The sequence below is a fragment of the Schistocerca piceifrons genome, chromosome 4, assembly GCF_021461385.2.
Source record: "Schistocerca piceifrons isolate TAMUIC-IGC-003096 chromosome 4, iqSchPice1.1, whole genome shotgun sequence".
In the NCBI taxonomy this organism is placed as follows: domain Eukaryota; kingdom Metazoa; phylum Arthropoda; class Insecta; order Orthoptera; family Acrididae; genus Schistocerca; species Schistocerca piceifrons.
In genome coordinates, this window is record NC_060141.1 from 487,854,176 (window position 1) to 487,870,971 (window position 16,796).

The 16,796-nt window shown below is 42.5% G+C and overlaps 1 protein-coding gene across 1 annotated transcript in view; it reads right to left on the bottom strand.

Moving 5' to 3' along the window:
* The window catches only part of LOC124795371 (tryptophan 5-hydroxylase 1), a 283,255-nt gene that overhangs the window by 194,088 nt on the left and 72,371 nt on the right, over positions 1-16,796 (bottom strand). Inside the window, exons 2-3 of the mRNA XM_047259377.1 lie at positions 14,332-14,460; positions 6,678-6,891 (exon numbers count right to left, since the gene is read on the bottom strand). Of these exons, the coding sequence (XP_047115333.1) occupies positions 6,678-6,891; positions 14,332-14,460 (343 nt within the window). The remainder of the gene's footprint in view (positions 1-6,677; positions 6,892-14,331; positions 14,461-16,796) is intronic.

Here is a 16,796-nt window from a genome sequence, read left to right on the forward strand (position 1 = left end):
GGAAAGTTGCAAAAAAGGTTTTCAAACCATGTCATTAATGAAAAGAACCAACGGTCGCCAGTTCCTCACCGGAACAAGAATAATTAAATTAAAACAGAATTTTATATTCGTAATCAATCTTACGTAAGAATAGTTACTGGCGTCATAACGTAGGAGCAGTATCTAACGCACACTTTCAAGTACTTCATACCACATGTGTCACGGTTGTCAAACAATAATCCAATAGCAAACACATACAACATACTATATTAATTTTCAAAGATCAGTTAAAGTAAGATTGTGTACTGGCTGTGGACAGAAACTTTTTGTTACGTTATTCACCGTAATAGTGACTGTCGTAATAGTAGCAAGCAGAAAGATTGTTTGAATTTACTCATGCAGTTACTCTGATATTTCTTTGTAATAAAAGTTATAAATTATGCCACAAGCCATAAATTAGAACTCTGTTTTGACAGTGAAGTTAAGTGTTCAAATTACGTAAAGTTTTACTACCAATTTTTTATTATGAAAGTTACTCTATTTTTACCAAATGAATCAATACTGGCTTTTGCGTCATTCTGTTTCTGACATTATTCATACTACAGCCAAATATTTCATTATTACGTAATTGTCCAAAAGTTGTAAAAATTATGTTCTGATAATCTAATTATTAATGTCCATTTCATTTTCAGTTAATTTCTGATTATCTCGGTTCATACAAAGGGATAGGATGATTACTACTTGGATGGTAGGAAAACTATTTACGTGACAGTATGCATGAAAAAAATGTTATTTAAGCAATAAAATTCCAACTACGCTGGTCAGCCTATTACATATCTAGTTATAAAAATTCTGCATCTTACTTCACTTAATGATGCTGTTGGTTTGTCGAGTGGCTTCATTTAACGGTAAAATATGGCACAGGTTGATCTTATTGCCATACTATTGCCAATAAAAAGGGTGAGATTAGCTCTGTAAAAAGCAAAATCATGAATTCAGTAAGCAATGAAATTAGTTCAGTGACGATGAGCGCAAGTAGTGAGATAAGTTCTCTAAAAGAGGAAATAGCTGCCTTGAGAAGTGAAATAGAAATTTCAAACAAGAAATAAATGACTTAGATACTAAATTTAGTAATGGCAGGAAAGATATGACAAAACATCTTACGGACGAAATCAAAAGAATCAAAGACAACATGCAACAACAAGTGGGCGACTTAGTGGCTGCAAAATGCGGATATATCGAAAATCAACTGAAACATGATATCGGTGTGAGAACGGACGAGATCAATGAAAGTCAACAAAAAGGTAAACCGCGAAACAGCAAAAATCCGTTCTGACTTTAAAAATTCGGTTGTTACTTTGAATGGCCAAATTGTAAGTGTTAAGGTCAAACTTCATGCGTTGGAAACGGATGTTAATGATAAGTTTTCTGAAATAAAAGACAAGGATGTGGGTGACATAAATGAGCGTATTAAAAATCTGGAGAACGCAAGAAATCTAATCGCCACTTACGTTGTAGGAGGGACATGCCAGAGCCAAATAAGCAGTGAGATTGATAAATTTGATCCGAAAGGTAGTAGTAATCCAGTTGTGTTCGTGGACAAATGTAAGTCGTTAATTCAGAAAGAATTGCCAGAAGAAATTCGCGTCAGGATTGCCAGGACACGACTGAGTTGTGACGTAGATAGTTGGGCAGTTCGCTCCCTGAGAGTTTACGAAACGCTTGACGAATTCTTAAAACGATTTGAAGACGAATACTGGTCAACCAGTAAACAGGAGGAAGTAATTACGGAATTTTCGTATGCTCCTTCGTATTGTGCAAGCAGAGACTCAAGTATGAAAAATTATTGCGAGGATATGTGTAAAAAGATCGAGCATGTAAAAGGACACATAACCGAACAGAGAAAGTTGGACATACTGCGCGGCAAATTGCCACATAGTGTCCGTGGCCACATAATTGGTGGCTGTAGTAAAACAGCGTTTTTGAATAAGTTAGGAGATGTAGTGCAGTCACCACAACAGCAGCTACAATCAGAACGGAAATAGTAAATATTACGATCGACGAGGTCAAAATAATCAAAATCAAAGTCAAAACGGAAACTTAAATAGTGATTACAATGTGAGATCGGCACATGTAGATAGAGGAAGACGCGACAGAGGCTTTCGCCGTGGTAGGGGGATTATAGTTGTAACCGCCGTGGCAATGACAGCGTGGAAAACGGGGGTCCGCAACAGTAGCGGGTCTCACTGCAGCTGATCTCTTTGTGAGACCCCGCCTGCATCAGAGGCAGTATTGCCGCCGCAACAGTGACGACGCAAAGGGAACAAAAACGAGTAACGAACTTAAACAAGGTGAAGTGTACGCTGGAAACAGCGAGAATGAAAAACGATGCAGAAATGTCGCGATTTAGACGCTGGTCGAATCAGATGTATTAGTAATCGGAGTCACAAATGTTGTTGGAGTGGCTACTCGTGCGAGTACAGACAGTACCGCTGCACCGAGTTTAGCGCATCTTCTGGTAGCGAATGTGCAAGTAGTCTCGGTAAATGAAGTTGAAATAATTGAGGATAAGGAATGGTTGACGCAATTAAGTAATACTGTATGTACGATGTTCCGGAGGAATGGAAGAACGAAGAAAGTAGCGTATATTTTACGGAAAGTAATGAGAGATGATGAGTAATGAAGATGAGTATTTTCTTTGTGATACTAAAGGTAATGTTGATGAGTATGTGAACATAATAAAGAATGTGGGGCACGTGAGGTGCATAATAATAATGTATTTGTTGATGCCATTACCGAACTCGACGAAGTCAGCCGATTAGAAAAGGCAGCCGGAAACAGTGTTATGGGGCAAGGGTATGTTTGGTTTGGTAACTGGATGAGGTTAGTGAGCGAAACGGAATATTCTAATGTGTAACAAGTTAGGGCGGAAGATGAGGTAGCCAGCTTGACTATGCAACAGATACCGCGGAAATAAAACATGTTTTGTTTCAGACAAAAGAAGGTAGTAGTAGGAGGCAGAAAAAAACCACTGGGTAAAATGGTTGAGCCGGGTGGTAGTCTGTGGAATGATTTGGAAGTGGAACATGATTTATTATAGAAAGATAGAGGTGATGAGTCGAGACGATGTGAACAGATCATGATCCTGGTAAATGTACATGGTGTGGAAACTCAGACATTAACCGATAGTGGTAGTCAGATTAGTGTCTGTTCCCAGTCATTTTATGAGCATATCAGGATTGAACGTGAAATAGTCGCGATGCCAGTTGAGGGCGTGAAGATAATATGTGCTACTAGTAGTCGTAAACAAATAATATCGCAGGTGTTGTTACAAATGATAATTAAAAATGTCTTGTTTGAACACGATTTCTTAGTGGTGCCCAAGTACTGAAATCATTGCAGGTATGGATTGGATGACTAAGCATAAAGTAATTATTGACTGTGATAGGAACGAAATGATTTGTTCAGTGGGAGATGAGAAGATAAATGTGTATTTAGATGAAGTAGTAGAAACTGGTGAAAGGAGTGAAGTTAATTTACGAATACTTAAGTTACCATTGTACTAAGGTGTACAGGTCTTCGTGAAGGAGCCGAGCGTTATCATGTTAGAAACTTGAGTGAACTGAACCCAACTAATGACGAAATGAAAGACATAGTAGAAAATGGAACTGTAGAATATTTTAGCCAGTAATATAGAAGTATTTTCAGAGCAGCCTGGTTTAGAACGTAAATTTGAATATGTAATCGAAACTGTAGATCATGAACCATTTTTCGGACCAATCTATCAAATCTCGTTAACTAGGAAGGAAGCAGTAAAGAGAGAAATAAATCGTATAGAGGAATGGGGAATAACTGAAAGATCTAGGAGCCAGTATAATAATACACTTGTTCTGGTTAATAAGAAAGACGGGGGAATCGGAATTGCTCCAGACCCCATGTGTTCAACATTATTATCTTCTCTGGTTTCGGCTTTTGAGGAAGAATGGGGTGCCAGTCTTCCACAGACATTCAGTCACCTCATTGTCCCCAGCATTCAAGCCATCGTGAAGGCGGAGGATGGACACACACCACATTAATGTCCATTAAATTTTGATCAGGTCGTGCGTGTTAAGTTCTTGTTGTACCGAAGCAAATGACGCGATGTTCGGTTTGTGTTACCTGATTGGCTAGCTTCAGTGCTAAATAACTCTGAAACGGAGCAACTTATCGATTTTCTTAACAATTATTTCTCAGCATAACCTCCCGTGTAACACCGTTACAAGCTTTCCACAGTTTTTCTGACCACCCTGTATGGAGTCTGAGCAAAAGATTCCGGACACCACTATGTAAAGGGGAATTGGTCACTAGGTGGCATTAGAATCGAACCCGCCAGTATGGAACGAAGTAGGGGTGTATTGAGTGGTCAGTAAAGAAGCACTACCAAGAGAGCTCAGTGACTTCAAACGCAGACTAGTATTGGATGTCACCTGTATAACAAATTTATCGGGGACATTTTAACCCTTGTTAAGCTGCTCAAGTCGACTGTGGTGACACAAGGACCATGGATCATTTGTGAGGGTGGTTTGTAAAAAAGTAGCATGAGATAAGCGGAAGGAATCACTCGTGAGAGCCAAAGTACTATCAGCAGGCCACCTAGCACAATGCCTCTGCGTAGGGAAGTAAAATGAATGAAATACGGTGGCCGAGCAGTTCCCCATAAGCCTCTCATTACTTAGTCAATGCGAAGCGACGAGAGAGGTGGTGTAAGACTGGAAAAAGGTGGCTTGCAGCTGTGAATCACGCTATAGCGCGTGGGAATCCGATGGAATGGTACGAGTTTGGAAAATGGCTGGCAAACGTTGCCTTTCACCATGTGTAGTGCCAACAGTGAAGTACAGAGGAGATAGAGTGCATTTAAAAGTTGGGGTGTGGTCCCCTTGTTGTCCATAAGAAAACGCTAAATGCAGAAGTATATGAAGACATTAGAAAATTGCAGCGAAATGCAGGAAGATCTGCAGCGGATAGGCACTTGGTGCAGGGAGTGGCAACTGACCCTTAACACAGACAAATGTAGCGTATTGCGAATACATAGAGAGAAGGATCCTTTATTGTATGATTATATGATAGCGGAACAAACAATGGTAGCAGTTACTTCTGTAAAATATCTGGGAGTATGCGTACGGAACGATTTCAAGAGGAATGATCATATAAAATTAATTGTCGGTAATGCGGGTACCAGGTTGAGATTCATTGGGAGAGTCCTTAGAAAATTTAATCCATCAACAAAGGAGGTGGCTTACAAAACACTCGTTCGACCTATACTTGAGTACTGCTCATCAGTGTGGGATCCGTACCAGGTCGGGTTGACGGAGGAGATGCAGTCACACGTAAAGTGCCGCGACACACCGTTGGGTGGCTTGCAGAGTATAAACGTAGATGTAGTAGAGCAGGGCTTCCCAACGTGTGGTCCGTGAACCCGGGGGTCCGCAGCCACCTTTGACCAAATCGTGTAAAATAATGAGTAAAATCATTGAATACAAATGTGAAAATCAAATTCATCACAATTGTTTTTTTTTCGTGTGTAAAACATGTGTACTTTTACTTCAGGTCGTAATCCCTAGCAGCGTTTGCGGTTCGTAAGTGAGAAAGCATACACAGTTTAGTGCCGGTGAATGCGGCTTCTCTGATCGACTGTTTCGCAACAGTACGGGGTCGTTTGTGCGCCGGCTCACGGCGCTAGGTGCGCTAAAACCTTTTACGCAGGCGCGGAGCGAGCTTTGTCGACCAATCACAGCGCTCGCTGGCGCGTATGCGGCTCCAGGCATCATTAAATGTTAAACTTGCTTTGTCAGTGCACTACCTATTTCATAAGTCGATTTTTGACCAGTTTATTACTTCTAACATGGATCCGTGGCTGAAGACAGGATCATTGAAGAAGGGTGCGGTTTCTCCATCGCCTTCACAACAAGGGAAGTTTCCAGTTGAAATGAGTGAGGAGGGAGAACTACCAAAGGAAGAAACAATCACAAGAAGCTCCAAAGACTATTGATACTTCGGGGGAGGGGGGGGGGGGATGGGGGGTCATTGGGAACGTGGCACTTGCATTAAGAAGCTTTCAGTTCCCATGGGTTTCGCTCTGAAGTTTAAAGTTACTGTGCTCTTGATTGACTAGGGGTCCGCCAAGGATTTTCGACTGCAGAAGGGATCCGCCAAGGATTTTCGACTGTAGAAGGGGTCCGCCAGCTGAAAAGGTTGGGAAGCCCTGCAGTAGAGGAACACTTCAGTGACGATGACTGTTTATATTTGCATGACAAGCAGTACCGGTGAGGCAATGGTTTGTTAACAATAACAGTCGTGAAGTGGACTGGCCTGGCCAGAGTCCGCACCTGAGACCAACATCTTTGGGATGTGTTCGAACGTCGACTCTGCTCCGGACCCCACGTGTCCAACATTACTATTGTCTCTGGTTTCGGCTTTTGAGGAAGAATGGGGTGCCAGTCCTCCACAGACATTCAGTCACCTCACTGTTGCCAGCATTCAAGCCGCCATAAAGGCGGAGGACGGACACACACCACATTAATGTCCATTAAATTTTGATCAGGTCGTTCGTGTTAAGTTGTTGTTGTGCCGAGGCAAATGACGCGATGTTCGGTTAGTGTGAGTTTGGTGTTGGACAGTGGGTCGCAGAGTAGAGATGCAGACAGAGTGCGGTCGCTCACCGAAGCTGGCGCTGGCGGAGAGCGGCGTGGGCGGCGGCAGGTCCTCGCCCTGCTCGAAGCGCGCCAGGTTGATGGCGGCCACCTCGCGCCGCAGCGCCGCCACCAGCTGCTCCATGCGCAGAGCGTCGCACTCTACGTCCACCAGGATCTCGTACTCGGAGTCCTTGCGCGAGCTCGGCCGCGACTCGATGTGGATCACGTTCACGCCCAGGTCCTGTACAGCAGACACCGACAACCAAATTCACGTCAGCACTCCTCATCCTCTGATGTGCTTGCTTCACTCGTGGATTCGGCAAACAGATTTTTCATACTATTAGAACAGTGATTCCCATCCTTTGTATGACCGTTTCCCCTGAAGGCTAGTAATACCGACCTCGCCCCCTTCGCCGGCCGCGGTGGCCGAGCGGTTCTAGGTGCTTCACTCTGGAACCACGAGGCTGCTACGGTCGCAGGTTCTAATCCTGCCTCGGGCATGGATGCGTGTGATGTCCTTAGGTTAGTTAGGTTTAAGTAGTTCAAGTCTAGGGGACTGATGACCTCAGTCCCATAGTGCTCAAAGCCATTTGAGCCATTTTTTTCGCCCCCTTCGCGCCCTCCCCCCGCTCCTGGCATCGGCATTACCGCCCAAATAAACTTCAGAACTAACACTATTTGTTTTTGAAACTTCCATTGAACTAATATAATCTTTTTACTAAAGTTTATTTGTCGGTTGAATGGTTGATTTGGGAGAGGGGACCAAACAGCAAGGTCAGCGGTCCCATCGGATTACTGAAGATTGGTGAAGGAAGTGCAGGGCACGTGGAAACTGTTTTCAACACATACTGTAACTATGGCTGCGTCGTACAGCGTGTATTAGACTGCAGTCTCTGTAACAATGTATGACTGAATAAATGGTCTCTAGCAAGGAAAACAAAATGGTTCAAATGGCTCTGAGCACTATGGGACTTAACATCTGAGGTCATCAGTCCCCTAGAACTTAGAACTCCTTAAACCTAACTAACCTAAGGACATCACACGCATTCATGCCTGTGGGAGGATTCGAACCTGCGACCATAGCAGTCGCGCGGTTCCAGACTGAAGCGCCTAGAACAGCTCGCTCACACCGGCCGGCCCGGACTTTAGTTCATTAGACCTTTTCTGTTCAGCAATCTCTCATCGATCAATCCCTAGAGTTTGTACAGGGTGGAAAAAAATCACCCTGTATTTGTAGGGAACTAATTTGCGCAAAGTAAATTGCCATCTTCATGTTATTTACATACATAGACCATTGTGCCACTCTATGTAGCGCACGATCGTTTAGCCTTGGGTATATTTGGGAACAACTCGTTGAAGAAGACGGTCCAGTGCTGCGTTATACATTAAACAATAAAATTATGATTGTACAAAACACAGAAAAATTTTCGCATCACATAGATTTGGTTCATAGGTTAGGCCTGCTGTCTGTATCAACTCTCAACACGGACACAGAAGGCAATATCCTATGAACCAAATGTATCTGATGCGTTATTGTATGATGTATAACGTTACACTGCAGCGTCTTCTTAAACGGGTTGTCCCAAAATATGACCATGACTAAAAACCGTACGCTACATAGAGGCGAAATGGTCTTTGCTTATAAATAATCTGAAGATAGCAATTTAATTTGCCTGATATATATATATATATATATATATATATATATATATAGAGAGAGAGAGAGAGAGAGAGAGAGATAAGAGGTAAAGGGTATCTCTCCAAAGAGTTGTGAGGCACATTTTCTCTGATGTTCCGCAGACATTTGCAATTACTTATGTTTTTGCAACGTGTAGCTGCGGCCAGCCCAAATAAATGCTGCTCATCACGTCTTTCATGCGATGCCCAGCGTAGATGGAACGCGTCAGCTTGTTTCCCGCTACAAACAAAATTTAAAAGGGATTTTTATGTGCCCATTCGACAGAGAGGTCCCATTTAGTCTAGTGTGACATTCGTTTTATGAGTGTGTATTAACAGCGACAGTAAAACTCGAGAAATAACCAGTGTCCACCTGCGACAGCATCGCCCTAGCCCGCACTGACTGCTACCGCCAAGCACGCAGCGCTGCTCAGTCGCCGCTGGAGTACTGGTTATCTTCGTGTTTTACTCTCCCTGTCAGTACATAACGGTAAAAGGAATATCGCACTAGGCTAATTTGGCACTGCTCTATCAAATGGGCTTATAAAATTACGATTTAAAAATCATTTTGTTTTCAATAGGAGAGACGCCCAGTGCGATATCGTTAAATAAACTTCTCTAGTAAGACGATTACATTATTCAGAGATCGCTCTCCTGCTAACAATGTCAGGTAACTATTTTATTTTTAAAATGGCGAAATATAAATGATATTTAGTTTTTGTAGGCGTTCTGTTAAACCACTAACTAAAGAGAAATTGCTACGGGCTTACCTCTATCAACCTTTTTTTACAGAATGATGAAGCAATTCCCAGGGCATCGTGAGTGCTATCTACAACTTCTACTGAGAAAAGAAACGTATCTATCGATATTGAGAGTAGATAATTGTTATAAGACATTCATCCTCTCCACGACACCTCTTCCTACTTCACTCACACTCTGCAGCCACTTTTAAAATCAACGAAGTTAAAATGTCTGCACTGTATTTATTGTCTGTAAATTAGTTGATCACTGGAATTCTTACTTCTGGACTGGCAGAAATTGGAAGACTTCAGATTTCCAATGTCGCCTGACCACTGCCACTAATAATAACAATAACAATAATCCAGAATGAGACTTTCACTCTGCAGCGGAGTGTGCGCTGATATGAAACTTCCTGTGTCCCGGACCGAGACCCGAACTCGGCACCTTTGCCTTTCGCGGGCAAGTGCTCTACCAACTGAGCTCCCCAAGCACGACTCACGCCCCCTCCTCACAGCTTTACTTCTGCCAGTATCTCGTCTCCTACCTTCCAAACTTTACAGAAGCTCTCCTGCGAACCTTGCAGAACTAGCAATCCCGAAAGGAAGGATATTGCGGAGACAGAGCTTAGCCACAGCCTGGGGGATGTTTCCAGAATGAGATTTCCACTCTGTAGCGGAGTGTGCGCTGGCAGTTCGAGTCTCGGTCTGGCACACAGCTTTAATCTGCCAGGAAGTTTCAATAATAATAATGTTATTAATGGTAATAATACTGTGTAGGCCCTACAGAAATGTAGTTACGTAGCTGCTATTGTGTTATGTTGCGAAATGAATAATGAAGTAATGATGTTAAGTAGAATTCCTCTGACAGCTCGTAAAATTGTTGTTTTATTGTTACACAACTGATTTCGCGACTAAAGCCGCATCGTTAGGTGCAGCATCCATGATAAAGAGTAACTTGTAGTGTCTCAACTTTGTGGATATTGAAATTAATAAAGGTGGTAAATGGAAAAGAGCGAGTGGCATCGTTGGTCGGGAGGCGCCAACCGGGGAAGTTCGGCCGCTAAGTGAAAGTCTTATTTAAGTCGACGCCACATTGGGCGACTTGCGCGCCGGTGATGAGGATGAAATGATGATGAGGACAACACAACACCCAGTCCACTAGCGGGGGATCGAACCCTGGGCCCTCTTACATGGGAGGCGAGCACATTCCCACCCAACTAAGCAGGCGGACAATAAAACTGGTATCTAAAATATACTCACAGGTTAAAAGCTCATAGCTGTATCTATCGCTCCAATCAAGACACGTATATTATTCAGTGAATATTGTCTAATTTATATCGATGAACGATGGCCGCGAAACTGACTCCATACCAATAAAACAAGAATTTTACCAGCTGTCAGCGGAATTCTTCTTAAAATCATGCCTTTCAACAGCTGCGCATGCCTGGAACATAAAATACTTCGCGATAATGAAGTAAGTTCGGTGCACTAGAGGAGTTGACTACAGCTAGCATTTTCACGATATGGTGTACATTCAAGGTGTCTTGCAGCCTTCATATAGTTTATGAAAGACATTTTTGTTTGTATGTATAATGACAAGGTTGCTTGTTTTTTATATTTTTTAATTAACCTGATCGATATTGAGCACATGCTCATCAGCGGCCTTGTATTTTACTTGTAAGTCTTTAAAGAAATTTTATACATTTTGTATAATATTCGGTAAAGTATACAAAATTAATAGAACACCTGAAAAATTCTGTGAATGGTTAAAAGTGAAATATAGACCGCTGATGATGAGCATTGATCGAAAGTGGTCCAATATATTAAAAAGCTTAAAACGCAAGCAGCCTTGTTATTATAATACAAATAAAAGTGTCTTTCATATTAATGCCATATTTAAGCGTACGTGCCGGATATGTCTCAACTCCAGTCTCGTAGATATTATGCATGTAGTGCATGAACTCCGTGAGGAAGCTGTTGGTCGTACATTCTTTTAACCAGCTGTAATGTCCACCACATTGCGGCACGCGTTAATGCTAGTAATTGAGAAAAAAATTGATAATTAGATAAGTTATCAGTACTACGGTCTTACGAAATAATCGTCACCAATATATAACCAAACCCCTTTTTTTTACTGCTTCAAAAATATCATTTTACCCCTTAAGGGGTTAACCACTCCCTAGCTGGGAACCACTACACTAGAACATGGTAAGTGAAATACAGTCAAAGGACTGTCAATAATCCACACCAACTGTAAATGACACTTATCAGCAAACTGGAATCATAAGATTGAAGAAGAAAGAAATAGTCAGTGCAGAACCTATCGTTAAATTTTCGTAGTATATGAGCACAAACATTGCCTATCTCTTTCAAGACTTTTATAGCTAACCAGCAACCCCCTCCAAGTCCAATACATTAAACAATCGAACTCCCTTCTATAAAGTAACTTCCAATCACATTTGCACAATCGATATTGAGAATTGGAAGTCACTAAGTGCCCTCTTTATCAAACCCAGGATGAATCTAATCTTGGTAATTTTCGCGGCTTGAGTTACACTGACAAGACGTCAAGTCAGATACACAGTTTCGAATTCGAGTACTTGCCTTACTGTGTTAAACTTTTAACCTAATGAAAAGAATATGATAACATTAAAAAATTTTGAATTCGGTCAATAATTATGTAAAATATTTAGAATTAAAAAAAATGGTCGGTTCTGAAAACCGTTACATAGGTTACCAAGAAACAAGATTGGATGACCGCTTTACACGTTTACTAACATAGATAATCGAATGCTCAGCGAACTCGAGTCACTGTCGGATCCAGTGATTCGATCCAGTTGTTCAAATTCTCTTCATTGTGGCTTTCTGAATTAGCGCGGATAAATATCGTCGCTACTTGCTGTTAAAATATTCCGGGCTGTTAAGCCGTGGTCGAATGAAGCTCTTGGAGAAACCCGTCATTTTGTCTCCATTTGCGAAAGACGTCTTCAAGGCAGCTTTTAGGGTCTACCCTGACTCAGTCGGTCACGAATCAGGGTGTGATTCCCTCTTGAAAATTCCCTCCACAGATGGGGGTGAATGTTAAGTTTCTCAAGGAAATGCATACGAACACCGGATAATAGCTCAGAGTATTTTAATAAACGTGACATTTCTGGGCGTGAAAGTTTACATTATACAGAGCTCTCTGTTATAACGCACCGTATCTAATCACAAATCTAGCCGGCAAACAAGTAACGATGACGTTGAACTCAGTGAGATGCAGTGAAGTGGTAATGGTGAAGCCAGCTCAGAAGACGTTGAAGTCCATTATAATGAATACTTTACAGTAATGGAAATTTGTACCAATCTGGAACGTATACCCAGATTTCCTACTTTTCGCGAGCGGTGACATTAACCACTAGGCTGCCTCAGCAGCACTCTCATTGCCACATATACCTCTACCTTGCCGTGAAACAACGAGGCGACACAGTGATTAGTGCACTAGACTTGCATTCCGGACGACGACGATTCAAATCCGTTTCCGACCATCCAGACGTAGGTTTTCCGTGATTTCCCACAATCGCTCCAGACAAATGCCGAGATGCTTCTTTCGCAAGGGCACAGCCTATTTCCTTCCCCATCCTTAGAATATTCCGAGTTTCTGCTCTGTTTCTAATGACTTCGATGTCGATAGTATGTTGCTTCTTTACTTCCTAACTTTCTTCCTTGGAACATATTTTCGTGAATCACGACGTACTAGTCATTAAAATGCGTTTCCTGTATTCACAACTCGCATACTGAGTATCAAGTGCACAGTATCACCATACCTTAGACCTCCACCCACAGACTCCTGTATGTGTGTTAACAACACCGACTCAAAGGAAGGCCTCGGCGCTTGTTCGTGACGTCACGTCAGCTAGGCACGGCGAACGTCAGGTTTGTTGCAGGCATACTCATAATGGTGGTGTCTCCCTGTCTGACACAGGAAAAGGTGAAACTATTGGCGGTAGTTGACCAACACACATTGTTCTGAGAGATGTCTGCAATCAATTAATTGTGCAATTCATTACACTTCTTAACAAATAGTATACTCCTGAACTTAAATTTCCACCTGTTTTAAGGATTGACATACAAAAACAAGTTCATGGTCCAGCAGCAACGGAATTCGTGCTTCTTTACCTTATTCGTAAATCTGAGGAAGTTACGTTTGTACTGGGTTGCTTTTACGAGAAACTGTGAACATATTGGTGTTCTTCTTTAGGTATCTTGGTTGACTATGGGTGAGGAGCACTGAATGTTAATGAAATATCTTGCGATTGTACACGTTGGAGGAGGGGGTTGGGGACAGAAGAAGAGGCAAAAGAGAGGTACTTGTTTTATAAAATAATTTTTTTTATCTTATAAAGTTTCTCCTTTCAGTTGCAAGAGGGGAATATTTATCTTTTCTAATGTGCATGTTTAAAAAAGCTTAAGCTCAGCAGTATTTTCGATGTATGAAGCTATTTTGTTTCCTGTTTAGAATCGCTTTCGTTGAAAACGACTGTAATCTAATTACTGGCAACAGTTGGACATTTACACATGTAAATTAGTTCACATTTCCAGTGACGATGTCAAACGAAAATAAATAAATAAATAAAAGAAACGAGTTCATTGTAAGGGGGTTGTGGTAAGTTTCGATAGCAAAATGGATCAAGTAAATATAGTTACTTGAATGTAAAATTTCCGAAGCTTGCAATGGGGCAGCGTCTTCTCATATTGATCTACGTTTGTTTCGACAGGATTCAGTAATACAGAACTATGATCTTCATTTGTAGCTTTACGATAGTAAGAAAATCTTTCATCTAAATAAAACTGCAGAATCCAAAAAAATACCAAACATTTTGTCCAAAAATAAGAGATTTATAGTGATAAGCACGCCCAGGCGTTTCTGCCTGCAACACACCTGGCGTTCGCCGTGCCTAGCTGACGTGACGCCACCAACAAGCGCCGAGGCCTTTCTTTGAGTCGGTGTTGGTGTTAAGTGGTCCTAGCGTCCTTGTGCCATTTATTTCATGACTTTCCACGACGCCCCACCGAAATTTAGTCGGCACATAATTGCCACAAAGTTTGTTTTTGTGGATTCCGAAGATCCTTGAAGTTACAGAGATGAGTGTAGTTCATTGAATGTATATCATCTGCTACACCAGTTGTGCAAGTTCAGAAACAGGGATGTGATTACAATATGTATGTCAGTTGGATAAATGTTGCTGTCGCATCCGTCGACCAGAAGGCAGCGGTGCACTCACCTGGAAGACCTGCAGCGCGCGGGCGAGGCCGCCCACTTGGTTCTTCAGCGAGAACACCACAGAGCTCAGCGAGTCCTTGTGGCCCTCCACTGACACCTCGTTGGGTCCCGCGTCTCTGCTGATACTCCGCTGCAAACAAAAGAAAAGACTTTTTAACCTTCTCCGGCACAAACCAAGATATTGCTAATAGAATATTACAATTAACCCTTCAGTTGACGTAGGTGTCATTGGAGAAGGAGTAAAAAGCTCTGGATGTGGGAGGTGGGTGAAAATCTCCCGTGGCCCTTTCTGAGGAACCAACTCGTCATTCACCTCGAGAGTTTTTTTCTTTTAAAAAAAGGCATAAAGGAAACCTTCGTTCTTGCAGAACACGCCTGTAGTCTAAACCTAGACAAGGGCAGCCGTGAGAATGGTCGCCTTGCTGAGAGCAGGTGGTGTTTTAGACGTCTTGCTGCAAGCAAGAATATTTTCTCACAAGGAACTTGAAGTATCTGTACGACCCCGCACGATGGGACGAACAATATAACTTTCCTCTCGGGCACTGCTCGCAGGGGTCATCAAAATCCTGCATGACGTTCAGTGTTGCCCACATGAACCTTTATGTTCCATGCTCGTATGACAGTCATGGGATTCGACCAACGCGAGCAGTAGTACCGAAGATCCATATACCGCAACCTCAACAGGCTACCACGCTCTTGTTGTCGAATTCCAATACACGGCGGTAGAAATTTCTCCTTATCAAAATCTTAAAAAGATTTCACAAAAAGTTAACATTCGAATGCAGTTCCTGGATGAGAACCCAGCTGCCAAACCTTTCCTTATATACATAATATAGATGGCCTTACGTCTGCCTACTTTGTGCAGTTGTGTTGAAATGCTAAACATTTGCCTATCATGTGTTACATTTAGTTAAAGTTTGACGTTTGTAGCATGATGACGTAATTCCATGAATATCAATAATACATATTTTTATGGCCGGCCGGAGTGGCCGAGCGGTTCTATGCGCTACAGTCTGGAACCGCGCGGCCGCTACGGTCGCAGGTTCGAATCCTGCCTCGGGCATGGATGTGTGTGATGTCCTTAGGTTAGTTAGGTTTAAGTAGTTCTAAGTTCTAGGGGACTGATGACCTCAGAAGTTAAGTCCCATAGTGCTCAGAGCCATTTGAACCATATTTTTATGGTACGCATAATGTCAGCAATCCATTGTTTGTTCTCTATTTTGAATTATGATACACAAAGGGTAAAAAGCCTCCAAAATTTTTCATTTAGTTTTCAACTTTTATCCGTAGTGCAAGGAAGAAACATTTAATTTTCTGAGCAGGCTGCATCTAACTATCATCAAAGTGATTCTATCCCATTTAGTTGTCATTAATACATTTCCGAGTTTTATATATAAATGTAGGCGCAAAGACAAGAAAAAAAAGCTGCACCACGAAGAAATTATCTGAATGGGATGGAAATCGGTAACTGTGATCTATACGCACAGACAAACAAATGATTACAATTTCAGAAAAATTGGATGATTTATGTAAAAGAAAAAGTTTCACAAATTGAGCGAGTCAGTAATGCGTTGGTCTATATCTGGCCCTTATGCAAGCTGTTGTTCAGCTTGGCATTGATTGAGACAGTAATTAAATGTCTTCTTGATAGATATCGTGCCAAATTCTGTCCAATTGGCGCGTTAGATCGCCAGAATCTCGAACTGGTTGGAGGGTCCTGCTTGTAATGCCTCAAACGTTCTGAGTTGGGGAGAGATCCGGTGTGGCCAAGGCAGGGTTTGGCAAGCACGAAGACAAGCAATAGAAACTCTCGCTGTGTACGGTCTGAATGTAAGCCCAAGATGCCTTCTCATGATGGGCAACAAAACGGGGCGTAAAATATCGTTGTCGTGCCGTACTGCTGTAAGTGCGGATGACCATCAAATGGGTCCTACTACAGGACGAAATGGCACCCAGACCATCACTCCAGATTCTCGGGCCGTGTAGCGGACAACAGTCAGGCTGCTATCCGACCACAGTCTAGGGCGCCTCCAGACACGTCTTCACTGGTCATCGGGTCTTAGTTCGAAGCGGGACTCATCACTGGAGGCAATTCTACCCCACTCAATGAGATTGCAGGCTGAATGTGCCCAACACTGCCGAAAATAGTCCGCCCATGGTAGCTGAGTGGTCAACGCGACAGAACGTCATTTCTAAAGGCTTGGGTTCGATTCCCGGCCGGGTCGGAGATTTTCTCCGTTCAGGGACTGGGTGTTGTGTTGTCCTACTCATCATCATTTCATCCCCATCGACGCACAAGTGGCTGAAGCGGCGTCAAATCGAAAGACTTGCACCCGGCGAACGGTCTACCCGACGGGAGGCCCCAGTCACACGACTACTGAAAATGTGCTCGTTGCTCTACAGAGGTCAATGATAATCAGCACAAGTGACGCCGTGATCTCAGCCCCGTTTCTATGGCCTATTAAT